Source organism: Perna viridis, chromosome 9, assembly GCF_037379345.1.
Source record: "Perna viridis isolate PV_CMFRI_1.1 ecotype Kerala chromosome 9, ASM3737934v1, whole genome shotgun sequence".
In the NCBI taxonomy this organism is placed as follows: Eukaryota; Metazoa; Mollusca; class Bivalvia; order Mytilida; family Mytilidae; genus Perna; species Perna viridis.
This window is the reverse complement of record NC_142453.1, coordinates 14,752,146-14,766,474: the sequence shown is the minus strand read 5'-3', so window position 1 is coordinate 14,766,474 and position 14,329 is coordinate 14,752,146. Positions and strand designations below refer to the sequence as shown.

At 31.7% G+C, this 14,329-nt stretch overlaps 1 protein-coding gene across 4 annotated transcripts in view; it reads left to right on the top strand.

Annotated features, from left to right (window-relative positions):
• The window catches only part of LOC148606901 (NAD(+) hydrolase SARM1-like), a 38,102-nt gene extending 24,264 nt beyond the window's left edge, over positions 1–13,838 (top strand). For all 4 annotated transcript variants that reach the window (XM_088547090.1, XM_088547089.1, XM_088547086.1 and 1 more), the window contains one exon: positions 7,944–13,838. In XM_088547090.1, coding sequence (XP_088403216.1) covers positions 7,944–8,121 — 178 coding nt within the window. In that variant the 3' untranslated portion in view covers positions 8,122–13,838. The remainder of the gene's footprint in view (positions 1–7,943) is intronic.
• Positions 13,839–14,329: the final 491 nt, after the last annotated feature.

Genomic DNA, 14,329 nt, shown 5'->3' with positions numbered 1-14,329 from the left:
TTCTTTGCATGTTGTTGGCCGTAATATTCTTTTATATTGTTATATTTTTCAGCCCCAGCTTAAATTTATTTTACTTTATTTTTGTTATCATTGTACATTGGTCATTAAAGTATACTTTAAGGAAAGCAGAAGTGTATTTTCCTATTTATTCAGTTCAAAATGTTTGTTCCATTGAAAGACAACTACTGCAAATTTGGAGTCACTCTGAATTGGGAATATCAGTATTTTTTTATTTAAAAGTTATAGAGCTTGTACAGTTTATATCGTATTTATAACGTTTAATTGATAGTTAATTAGGCATTTCCATACATATGAAAATGCATTATACTGGAAATAACTTTCCTGGTTCAGATTTATAGACAAATATAATTTGTTATATGACCAAAAAAAGTTGGCTTTAGTATTACGGTGTCATGCTGTTAGGGTCAATGTCCTTGTTAGGGATCAAAATAGAACCAGAAACAAGCATTTTAATGAATTGTCCAGACAATAACTTGACTAAAAGTGAACGGATCTCTTTAAGTTAAACAACAAGGTGTGGTACATTTAAAGGATTAAGGCTGTGGTTGGTTTTGGGAATTGTAACTTGAATAAATATAGGAATGAGGGGGCAAAATGGGACTAGAAACAATCATATTTATGATGTAAAGACAGTTACTTGACTGTTAGTGAATGGAAATTTTATTAATATTTTTGAAATTGTACCACAAGATTGCATATCACAAAAGGAAGGCTAGTTGATTGATTGATTTTGGGATTGTTCCTTGAGCTGTTTTGTGAAAAGGGGTCATAAAAGGGCCAGAAATATGTTTTTTTTATGATTTCAGAAGAGTGAGTTTAGTACAAGTGATTTGATCTCTTTGATTTTGTACCAAAAGGAGCCATACCACTAAAGGAAGGCTGCAATTGATTTTTCGCTTTGTGACTTGAACCAGTCAGGCACTAGATATAATTGTTACACTTAGCATAACAGGGTGTTCCCCAAGGTTCCCCATTGTCACAGGAGCATTTAGAATCACTTTGTACGCATCAAAGAATTTATTTAATTTTTTTATACTTTTGACTGGTAGCCATCTTGAAATGGCAACCATTTTTAAAACTTCAAAGTGGCTGATCAGATTGTGGTGATGCAAGTATGAACTTTCTACTATTTTTTTATGATTTTTTGACAATTTTTTAAAAGTTTACATGATGGCTAATTTGAGATAGCGGCCATGTTATAAAATTTCAAAACTTTATGCACATCTGTTTATTGGGCCTAGGGGGTCTATTTTTGTTTGGTATAAATCCATTCAGTCTATTCAGAGAAGTTCGTGGACAAGAGGGAGGTTAGAAGAAAGAATTAAAAAAAAAACAGAAGTAAAAACAATATGTTCACTAATTTTGTAACATAATAAGAGGCGAGAAACAAGCATGTTTCTGATGTCTGGATAATATGTTGGATAAACAAACGTGATCCCTTTGAAATTGTACCACAATGTCCCATGCCACTTACATAAGGCCGGGATTGAATTTCAGGCATTGTTACTAGAACCATTCAGGAATTAAGTAGCCAAGAAGAGGCCACTTTAATTGTTGTCTTATTCTTAATTGCTGTCAATTCTTTGTTTGCTGCTTACAAAAATGTAAATTCATGATGTATTAACATAAATCCATTCTTGCCGCAGCTGTTTACATTTTGATATATGTGTTTGTATCAAGCTGCGCCTCGCAAAACATTTTATTTATGTGGAAATTCAGAAGAATTTTATTTTCTCAAGAAATTATAGCATAATATTGTATATTTGTCCTTGTGCATTAATTATGGTTTTTCCTTAATGATTTAGAATTTTGTTGTGATCCATTGATATTGTTTATGTAACAACTAAGTATAATAGCTAGAAACAGACTGTTTAGCAAAAAAATTATGTGTGGACATAGAGATGAAATTTCATATACTTACTTATTTATCTTCTATGTCACAATTGGTTTCAACAAGTAATTGCCATCTACCTCTGTCTTTTGCCACAAACTGCTGTGCTTGTCCCCATGAGTAGCCCATTTCCTCTTTTTCATATGTTATAGTTTTTTTGCCAGGTGGTATGATGTCTACCTCTCTTCCTCTTTCCAGGTGGTGCCCTTGGGGCATTCTCATAACATGTCCAAGCCATCTCATTTTTCTTTGATTGATTTCTAATTGCAATGCAATGCTCTTTTTTGACATGTCTTGTGCAGATCTTTGTTGCTGATCTTATTTAGCCAGAAGATGTGGTTTATTTTTCTAAGGCAGTTGTTGTGAAATGCCTCTATTAATCTCATGATGCTTGCATGGCTTGCATTCAGACCCATACAGGAGGACTTATTTAACATTACAATTGTAAAATTGGAGGTTGGTCTTCAGACGGTAGTTGTTGGACCACCAGATGTGCTGAAGTTGTTCAAATGCTGAGCCTGCTTTATTTAGCCTTGCTTTTATGTCCATTTTTGTTCCAGTCCCTTGTTTTTTTGCTGAGTTATGGCCCTTGGACTTAGGAAATTCATACAATAACTCAGTTTTCCACACTTTTTTTATGTCATGCTTGCAGATATTCATTTCATATTTGGTACATTATATTACTATGGAAAGTTACAAATCAGGTTCAAATTTTGTTCTGGTCTGTTGATTTTTATACGACTGCAAAAAATTTGTAACTATTTTTTTTTTTGGAATCCATATGGAAATTCTGGCCTCAGAGTATGAGCTCACCAAATAAACCCTAGCTTTTACTGTGTTTACTTATTGCCATCACTATGTGCCTGTCGTCGTCCTTTACTTTTTTCAAACATTTTCTTCTCTGAAACTACTCGACAGATTGTAACAAAACAATGAATGTTCCTTAGGGAACTTTTAACAATCCTTGTGTGGGGGATTTTCATCTTGCAAAAAAACATGGCCACCGTTACTAAAAATAGACCATAAGGGGTCAAATTGCAGAATTTTGTAAATATCTCAAAAACAGTTGGGTTTAGCTAAAATCTTACTGTAGTCAAATTGTTCAGCATGATGGGATGGACCTATGCTGAAATTTTCAGAAAGATCTGTTGACAAATGAATGAGTTATGGGTCCTGAAATGGATTTTTCCCAAAATTTTACATTTCCAACTTTGAAAATCTTTTCCTCTGAAACAACTTAATGGATTGAAACAAAACTCAGCTTGAATGTTCTGTAGAATATCTTTAACAATCTGTGTGTGTAGATTTTTGATCTTGCCAAAAACTTGGCAGCCGATATTAAAAATAGACCATAGGGGTCAAATTGCAGAATTTTGCACACAACTCAAGAACAGATGGGTTTAGGTAAAATCTGGCAGGAGTAAATTTTTGCAGCATGATGAGTTGGACTTAAGCTGAAATTTTCAGAAAGATCTATGGACAGATGAATGAGTTATGGGTCCTGAAATGGATTATTTTTTCTGGAATTTTACATAACCAACTTTTAAAATCATTTCTTTTGAGACTACTAATAGGATGGACTGTAACCAAATATGGTATGGATGTTTGTTGGGATATCCATAACAATCTGTGTGTTGAGATTTTGATCTGTTGAAGCATGGCCACCATTACTGAAAATTGAGGATATTTTTTTAATTAACTTGAAAAACAATGGGTTTAGCCAAATTTTCATGGGTAAAATTGACCAGAATAGTGAGACAGACCTATGCTGAAATTTTCATAGTCATTGCTTTTTAAGAGTAAAAATATGATTAAAAAAGATTTGTTTTATAATATGAAAACTGGGTAGATAACTAAGATGCTCTCTTTTGATTAAATGATTCTTGTGACAGTAGTGCAATAAGGTCAAGAGTCTGGCCTTAGAAACCTAAAAAGATTATTTTTGACCAGGTGAGCAATTCAGGCTCTCTAGAGCCTCTAGTTGAGATAATGATGTACAAGGTGATCCATAAATGCACCCTGAAGCAGACCTTTATACTTTAATTGAATTTCAAAATACTGTAATATTGTGTCTAAACTATTTATTGCATCCATTATGAACTGTTAATTCCTATGTTTAGTGTGTCAAAAACTAATAATGTGTCCACACTTACCTCAGATTAGCAAAGTTAAGTGGCTGCAGTTGTATCATGCTGTGCTCAGTGAAGCTTTTAATTTGCAGAGTTATGGCCCTTGGACTTTTTTATGAACAGGATCATTACAATACTACTTACGAAATTAGTACTCACTAACTTAGTAAGTGCTCAGTAAATTAAGCACCAGCCTAATGCAATTTTTACCTTGCCTTTGACTGATGAGTAGAAGTATCACACACTGCTTTATGACTTTGACAGTACCTACCCAGGGATTATTTGTTCTATCTGTATGTGTGTCTGTTTGTCTGACACATTAAACCATGGTTCATTGTTCTTGGATTTCATCTATGGGTACTAATGCATTCTAACATGACATTTTTCATATCAACCATTGTAAAAAAAGTTATTGACACATGACCAACAGTTTGTGCAATGGTTTATTAAAAATTTGTATATTAAAAAATATGAAGAAACTAGTCATATTAGAATCGAAATTAATCACAGAAACTCCATTTTATCCTTGTTTTACCACGGGCTGGCCATTTGTGTCGTTATTTAAGCTCTCGCTATCGCTTGGGGTAAAACAATGCGACATAAATGGCCAGCTATTGGTAAAACAATGATAAAATGGAGTTTCTGTGTTTTATCCCTTTAAGTAAAACGATTTTCCAGCAACTAACTGGTTTGGGTAAGAAGTATTTTTTTTCTTTTTATTTGTCTGTCTGACAAATTCAAACATATAATTTAACCATATAATTGTATTTGATTTTAGTAGCTGTCCAATATCAACTTTCTATTATGTCCACCCTCTGTCTGTTTGTTTCCAACTTTTGAAACTTTGCAGAATTATTTAGTACTCTAAAATACAGATTGAGTTCAATTTTTGGCAAAATCCAAAATGCAGTTTTCCAGATGGGCCAATGTTCAAATCTGGCCATTACCTTTTTTTTAATTATTGCGTTGCGGGGTATCACTTTATTAATTTTCCATTAATGCCCTACTTTTTACAATATTGAATGAGAGAGAGAATTTTCATCACAAAAATCTCAACTGTCATTGGACAGATAGATTTCAAATGTGGTATGTGGCTTATGTTGTAGTAAGCAATTTTGGATCAACTTCCTGTATGAGTGAGGGTGCACCGAGCACAACGAGTGAAACTTCATACAATTATTTACTTATTTTTGGATACATTAAGTTTTAAATCAGAGGAATAAGGATATTACAGTAAAATCTGTGTAAACTGGACTGATGTAGGAGATTGTTGGATTTACACGTTAGATGTCTAGTTTACACAGGCTTAAGGTTATTTACAGTAAAATCTGTGTAAGGTGGACTGATGTAGGAGATTGTTGGATTAACACGTTAGATGTCTGGTTTACACAGGTTTAAGGTTATTTACAGTATAATCTGTGTAAGGTGGACTGATGTAGGAGATTGTTGGTTAAACACAAGTTAGATGTCTAGTTTACACAGGTGTATAGCTTTTCCAGTAAAATTTGTGTAAACTGGACTGATGTAGAAGATTGTTTGGTTAACACATGTTAGATGTCTGGTTTACACAGGTTTATGGTTATTTATAGTAAAATTTGTGTAAACTGGACTGATGTAGAAAATTGTTTGGTTAACACGTTCGATGTCTGGTTTACACAGATTTATAGTCATTTACAGTAAAATCTGTGTAAGGTGGACTGATGTTGGAGATTGTTGGGTTAACACATGTTAGTTGTCTAGTTTACACAGATTTAAGGTTATTAACAGTAACATCTGTGTAAGGTGGACTGATGTAGGAGATTGTTGGGTTAACATGTTAGATGTCTGGTTTACACAGGTTTATGGTTATTTACAGTAAAAGCTGTGTTAGGTGGACTGATGTAGGAGATTGTTGGATAAACACAAGTTAGATGTCTAGTTTACACAGGTGTATAGTTATTACAGTAAAATCTGTGTAAGGTGGACTGATGTAGGAGATTGTTGGGTTAACATGTTAGATGCCTGGTTTACACAGGTTTAAGGTTATTTACAGTAAAATCTGTGTTTGGTGGACTGATGTAGGAGATTGTTTGGTTAACACATGTTAGATGTCTGGTTTACACAGGTTTATGGTTATTTATAGTAAAATTTGTGTAAACTGGACTGATGTAGGAGATTGTTGAGTTAACATGTTAGATGCCTGGTTTACACAGGTTTAAGGTTATTTACAGTAAAATCTGTGTTTGGTGGACTGATGTAGGAGATTGTTTGGTTAACACATGTTAGATGTCTGGTTTACACAGGTTTATGGTTATTTATAGTAAAATTTGTGTAAACTGGACTGATGTAGGAGATTGTTGAGTTAACACATAATAGATGTCTGGTTTACACAGATTTATGGTCATTTACAGTTTTTGTTTTGGATGATTTCTAGAAAGATAACTTGTTTAGATATTCCACTTTTATTCGTTTTTGTTTAGAAATTTTATTTGTATTTTAAGTTAGCTATTCTGCTGATTGAATTTGTTCTACTTTTCTTTATTGTAACTGTATAAGATTACCTTGTCTTTTAAGGCACATTGATCTGATAAATAATTTTGATAGTTCTGGCAGTTGTGTTTACAATCAAACAGTTGTTTAGTGTGGTTGATATTTGTTATTATATTATTGTTTTGTATACATTTTATCATTAGTCGTTTATGATAATAAAGTTTTCTTAATTAGCTCTACTTTAAATCCAATACCTACATATATGTGAAATTGTTTTGGATGAAATAAGTAAATTGCATATGGACTTATATAATACACTTTACACCTTTAAATGCACCAACTTTATAAATAAGAAAGCATATACAACACGTATTACGAACTTTACAACTGACACATATACACTTGACACAAACTTAAACAATAATTTGTTATACACCAACTTTGCATGAAGATACATGCAAACATATACCTGCATGAACATACATGTAAACATATACCTGCATGAACATACATGTAAACATATACCAACTTTATCTGAACATCTATCCTTATATAGATATATATTTACTATTTGATCCATTGTACTGTAATAAAACATAATGTTGGTAATAGTTCAGAGTAAGGGAGCAATCATTCGATTGACTGCATAGGATACAATATTAGAAATAAAAGGATGGGAAATAATCTCTGTTTTGAAAACTTAAGGACAGACAAATGTTTCCAATTTCAGAAAGTCAGTAAAGATAAAAAAAAAAGGTCTTGACAGAAATAGTTACAAAGTATACTGCAAATCAAATACAGCCACCCTTAAAATACTGCTTGAAATATGTGTTAATTAGGAATTTAAGTTGCAGTCTTTTTAAGAATCATGCAAATTCTGTAAAATGTGATACACTTAAAAAAAAGGCTACACATTTTTAGTTTTGTTATTAAATTGCTTTATAGGTCTATATGATGAAATGTATAATTATTCATTCCAAGCTGTCTGCTCTTAGAAGATGATCAACATGAAAAATCCAATAGTTTCTATTGTGTTATAGTGACATTTACAGAATTTTCTCCCTTAATTTTGAATTCTACAGTACATTCTTTTATTTTTATCTCCTATGAACAAGTTTTATTTGAAAAACCACATGTTACTTTCTGTTTACTATGGTATTGTAAACATTTTGTTTTTTTCTTTTTTATTCATCTATCTTCATGGGTACAAACAAACAAAAAGTTTTTTAATGGTCTTTGCATCATTCTTTTGTGGAGTGCTACTTAAACATTTTGTATTTTTCTTTTGTATTCATCTATCTTCATGGGTACAAATAAACAAAAAGTTTTTTAATGGTCTTTGCACATGTGGTTTACATTTTTAGGAGGATAAGGATAGATTAAAAAATGTTACAATGAGATATTACATGTACTGGTATTCAATCTATTTTCAGATGGGTGCATGATTATCAGGATGCTTGTGTAGACAAGGTAGAGAAGTTCCTTCGTGGGGAGAAGATGCCCCACATGGATAAAGTTCCTTCTCAAAGTTCCCTACAGAGTGACAGTCGTGGATCTCCAGGAAGAAACACACCTCGAAATTCCCTGGATGGAAGTTTAACTATGTTATAAAAACAGTTAAACTAATAGAGATAACTTATTATAGAAGGTTAACTACTACAGATGGAATTTCTTTGAAGGTACTGTTTTTTCATGGGTAACATTTTACATGGTTTTTCATACTTTTGCTGGTGGATTTTCAAATGCATGGATTACATTACTGTTGGGAAATGGAAGTTTTTATAGGAAATTTAACATATGTCATGAGTTTGAATTTTGATTAAACAAACCAAAAAATTTGGTTCCCATGAACTATAGTTCCTTCCACAACATTTATTTTTATAGGGTGCTAGAGTCAGATTAATTTGATTGGGTAGTTAAATTTTGCTATGATTGTTGAATTTTTAAGGATTAATGCTAGCTATATTTTGACTTGATGCAATAATTAGTTATAGAACAATAGTTCCCATGGTGCTACAGTTTTTGTTGACATTGTTTGGAATAATTATGTTTAGATTTCACATGTGTAAAGATTTGTGTACATGTTCAGTGATTATGGATTAATGAGTTATTTTGGTGATAGATATCTTAGGTATTATATTGTTGTGCAGCTTGGAGTTTTACCTTAAATTGATAAAACAAAATCAAACAGTTTCAAAGTATAATGTAAAAGCCTATCAAATTGATCCTCAAAAGATGTATCAATTTTTGTCAGGCTAGCATTGTGTTTATGGTTTTCATGAAATACATGGATCCTGTCTAAAATGAACCCTGAATAAATTGAAAATCTGTCTGATCTGAACCTTGAATAATGTGGGACTTTTCAATTTTTTCACATCAAAGTATTTTTAGTCTTTATGTACAGAGCAGCTGTCTGAGATATTGTTTGTGTTGTGTCTACTGTAATTCAGCATCTTGTGACAGGCATGTTAAAGTTGAAATTAGATACTATAGTTGTTATTTGGAACCTGCCATTTATGTGATGATTGCAATGTGCTGAAATGTTAAGGTGTTTAGTGGTCAATCATCAAATATGAGAACTATCTTTTTGTATGTTATATTTTTGTGGAAAAAGAAACAGCATAAAAGTCATTAGTATTTAAATAGAATGGTTTAATTGTTCTTCTGTAATCTCTACATGACATTCAATCAAATTTCTATTAATTAACTAATGTAAAATATTAGTATAAAAGCTTGATACTTTTAGTTAAAAGTTTCACATTGGCATTTTTATCTGTGTCACCAATTGTGAAAGCATATGTGTGGTAGCCTCATGACCGTCCACATGTCAGTCATACTTAACAGTTACCATTTTGTGTAGTCAGTTGCTCAAAAGTGTAGAATTATTATTATTCAAACTTTGCACATTTTTTTATACATATTGATAAGATATGGTGAAACATAACAAATGCACCAGTGTATAACCTAAATACACAATAGATCAGGCATGTATACCTCCTATACACAGATATTTAATATGAATTTTTACCTAAAGTACTTAGCTATTTTTTCAGAATAATTTGCTATCAAAAGCACATAATTAATGTAATACATTTTGTAAGTAACCTATATTTTTGTTTTTTTTTAACCTTTTGGTGTTGAAGTATGTATTGAAGAACTGTATGTACTAACAAATATATGATGGTTTTACAGACAAATGTATAATGGTTTTACCGACAAATATATGATGAAACCTGTACATATAACGTTATTAATTGACAATTTCATATAAGCTTGTATAAGGTTTGAGGCAGTCTTATTGGATCAAGGTTAGGTGTATAGGCCCAAGGACAACACTGTTTAAGCATTTTTTGTTTTGTTTATCCAGGGTTTAGTTTAGACAGATGTCACTATATTTGTCATATTAACTATACTTTTTATGGTTAAAGTATGGTGCTTTTGTCTATGTGGTTATTGTCTGAAAACACTTTGTCTTCATCCAATTAATTTGTATTACTCAATGTATACCTGGTAATTTTAACATAAGGTTCCATACCAAAAAGGTAGGTATGGTTTTTTAGGTTCATAGGTTTAACTGTTAACGACATTGAAGAGAAAAAAGAACAAAGGACAATTGGACTTTGGTCTTAATCAGGGTCCAGAATTAAACTTGGTTTGATTTCTTACTAAAACAATGAATTATGAAGGTTTTTTGATATGCAGAATCTGACTGTGCAATTATTTTTTTGATTTTGAACCTTGTTTTCAGACCGGTCCAAGAAGTCCTAAATAATTTTTTTTTATTCACACAAACGAAGAAATTTTAGGGTCCTTTGATTTTTGGCCCTGAATTCATGTTGGTCCAAATCAGTGTCCAAGGTTAAACCAATTGATTTCAACAAATCTGATTAGGTTAATATCCAATTTCAAAGATTTTTTGTTCATTGATTACACTCATTTGGTGTCAGAAATCCATGCTATATCAAAGATTTAAGCTTGAATATGGTGATCATATTTGCCCCAACTATTCATTATTCAACGTTTGTGGTTGTATCAAGATGCACCATGCATTTATTTACACCTGGCATTTATAAATAAACGTTGATTTGTTTTGCTTGTTTTTTTTTATTTGTCCATACTTTTAAAGTATGTTTTAATCTGATGATTTATTCAGGCCTTCGATATTTGGATTGTGGATATATTCCAGAGTAAATATTCTGCCCAATTTATTTTGGCCTTTTTAGACAGACCAATAAAATACACCAAAATAAGCACTCTGTGAAAATTAATCACTATAAGGTAACATATGCAGTGTGTTGAGAATCGTAATGACTTTCATGTTACCTTGGCCTTTGACTTTAAGGTCAATCATATTCTCTTTTTAATGGGAAAGATCGTCCAGGAATGTACATTTTTGTCTTTGATCTTGGTCTTACATACTTGGCATGTGGATGGATGTGTTAGCAATATGTGGTGTGTCACTTATTATGACCTTGTATGATATTGACCTTGACCTTAAGATCATTTTTTTAAAGGAAGTTTGTCTGGACCAACTATTTTGGCTTTTGATTTAGGCCTTAAATATTTGACTTATTGATATATTACCATTAGGTTGCATGATTTTTATTTTACCTCAGCTTTTAACCCTAAGGTCAGTTATAACTTTATTATGTTTTAAAGTAGGGCATAGAAGTTGGTGTATGAAATTGTCAGTATTAGGCTATGTGTCATATACTATAAGTATAATGATCTTCATATTAAAGACATTAACATGTGAAACCAAGTTCAAATATATTTTTTATTATTTTACCATTTCTACTTCATTTGGGAAGTGGAATACTTTTGTTTTAATGTACTAAAGCAGTTTTTAGCTCACTTGGCATCCGTGGTCATCCGTCATCGTCGTTAACAATTTTTCAAAACTCTTCTCCTCTGAAAGTGCTTGACCAATTGGAACCAAACTTGGTATGAATGTTCCTTCGGGTATCCTGCATAGAACTGATGTGGGGATTTTTGATCCGTTGAAAAACATGGCCGCCATTACTAAAAATAGAACATAAGGGTCGGACAATAGTTTTTTGCCTATATATCCAAAGTGGTTAGGTTAAGCCCATTTCTGACTGGGTAAAAGTGTTTAGCATGATGTGATCTATCTGCGGTTAAATTTTCATTGTAATCTGTTCAGTCATGTTGGAGTTATTGCTCTTTTTCGATGTTTTTTTGCTATTTTTAATGTTATGTCTGTCAAAAATCTTCTCCTCTCACACTACATGACCAATTGGAACCAAACTAACCAAACTTGGTATGAATGTTTCTTGGGGTATCATGCATAGAACTGGCGTGGGGATTTTTGATCCGTTGAAAAACATGGCCGCCATTACTAAAAATAGAACATACGTATCAGACAATAGTTTTTTGCATATATCTCCAAAACCATTAGGTTTAGCTCATTTTGAAAGGAGTAAAAGTCTTTAGCATGATGAGATTTATCAGCAGTCAAATTTTCTTTTTAATTTATTAAGCTATGTTGGAGTTATTGCCCTTTTTCAAAGTTTTTTGCTATTTTTAATGTTATTTCTTTCAAAAATCTTCTGTGACACTATTTTACCAATTGAAACAGAACTCGGTATAAGTGTTCCTTGGGGTATCCTGCATAGAATTGAAGTGGGGATTTTTGATCTGTCGAAAAACATGGCCTCTGTTACTAAAAATAGAACATAGGTGTCAGACAGTAGTTTTTCGCATATATCTCCAAAACGGTTAGGTTTAGCCAAATTCTTTCAAAAGCTGAAATGATCCTTATTTTTAGGACTACAAAAGTCTTCAGGCATAATTTTTTTTTTTACAGTTTTCAGCCAATGTCTTGAAAACTATGATAGATTTAGACTTTCATTTACTGAAATGATCCTTATGATAAATCCTATCAAAATTCTCTTGAGTCAAAATTGTTGGACAACTTCTTGTTTAATTTATTGCCCTTGAAAGGCAAAATTCAACAAGGTGAGCGATTCAGGCTCCTGGGAGCCTCTTGTTACTAGTTTGTTTTTATTTTTATATTTTAAAGTGTTTTCTGTAAAGCATTTTATTTCTCTGGTATTTGTTAAATATTCAGCTAAAAACTGAATAAAGGAAACCGTATTTACTCTAAACAGTATAGTTTATATATATAATTCTTGCTTTTTTATTTATGGTATATTTTGAATAGTTTTCTTATACACATTTTAAGATCATATTAACAGAGCAGTGTTTACAGATTTCTAAATACCTATTTATTTATAGTTCCTTTCTTTGCAAGCAGATGATATTTGTATTTCTGCTGCAAAGAAAGATAATATTTTTTAATCCTCTGATGGGAAAAAGTTATAGTGTTTAAAATTATCTTAGACACTGTAGGAGCATGATTATTAACTTCAGTTGTTGTCAAATATGCATTAGTTTTATTTTATCTAGAATATAACCCTGTATTTTTCTTATTCTTATTCAGTATTAAATACAAGAAAAACAAAAATTAACCTGTCTCCATTAGCATTAAACCAATAATTAAGAATAAATATTATTATAAAAAAAATTGTGTATGTGCTCTTCCAAATTAATCAACAATGGCATTAACAGTTAGTGATTTCGTTTGTGGCAACTGTTCAAAGATTTTAAAACTAGAATTATGAACTCTACATGACATTTTGTTGTTCAAGTGTTGTACATTTAAACAAGTGTTCTCAGGAATAATTTGAATGGTGTAATTGTAAAATGCAAGATTTTAGTGATTTTTTTTTATCAATAAGTTTACATTAAATGTGTGGTACAGCATTTATTAAATTGTTCTTTTAGATATTTCCCTGATTTGAGAAATTATGCCTGCCAAGCATAAAATTGTATAGTCATGGGATCAAATGTATATCTTTTTGAATGTTATGTTATGGAAAATCATTATTTTTGTACAGGATTTGGTAAAACTGTTCAGGTAATGCCCTCTTGATATTTGAATGAACATAAGGGATTCTTGGGCGGTTATAATACTTATACCTGTGATTAATTTATGAAAGTTAATGATTCTTACACCAATTCATGATTCACCAACATCTCTATATATTTTCTCTAACAGCTTATAATTATAAAGTTGCATTAATTTTCTATTTGAATTTTGCAGTTGCCACAAAATTTTGTTTTATCTTCATAAAGTAATTCAATGTGTTTTAAAAAATATGACTGACATAAAGCCGTTACAGAGTACAGTTTTGGTCTATGGATGGGAAAATACTATTTGAATGAAATGTCATGTTAGCATGGTTTGTTATAATATGAGAGTACTGTAGTATTTTTTTATTGATAATAAATTTTTAGATTGGTAACTGATGTATTTTGTGGCCTCATTGATCGTATTGAAAAAAATATGTCGTCCTTTGTGCTTTTGTCAATTTAACGTTGTAGTTGTTTATATTATACATAAATGAACCCACTAAAAGTAAGGTGCCCAAAATATTTTGTTTAGGCAATAAGAAGTGGCAAAATACATTATGTGTTATCCAGTGGTGGATCCAGTGGTCCAGTAGCGTAACGTCCTTTTTTTAAGCTCACCTGATATGAAAGGCCATGTTAGCTATTGTCATCACTTTGTGTCCATCGTCGTCCGTCGTTGTTGTCTTCCATATTATATACTTTTTCAAACATCTTCTCCTCTGAAGCAAAAGGACAGGTAACCAAACTTCATGTGAATGTTCCTTGAGGTATTTTTAACAATCTGTCTGTGGGGATTTTTGATTTTGTGAAAAACTTGGCCGCCGTTACTTGAGATAGACCATTGGGATCAAGTTGCAGAAAAAATGCAAATAACTCGAAAACA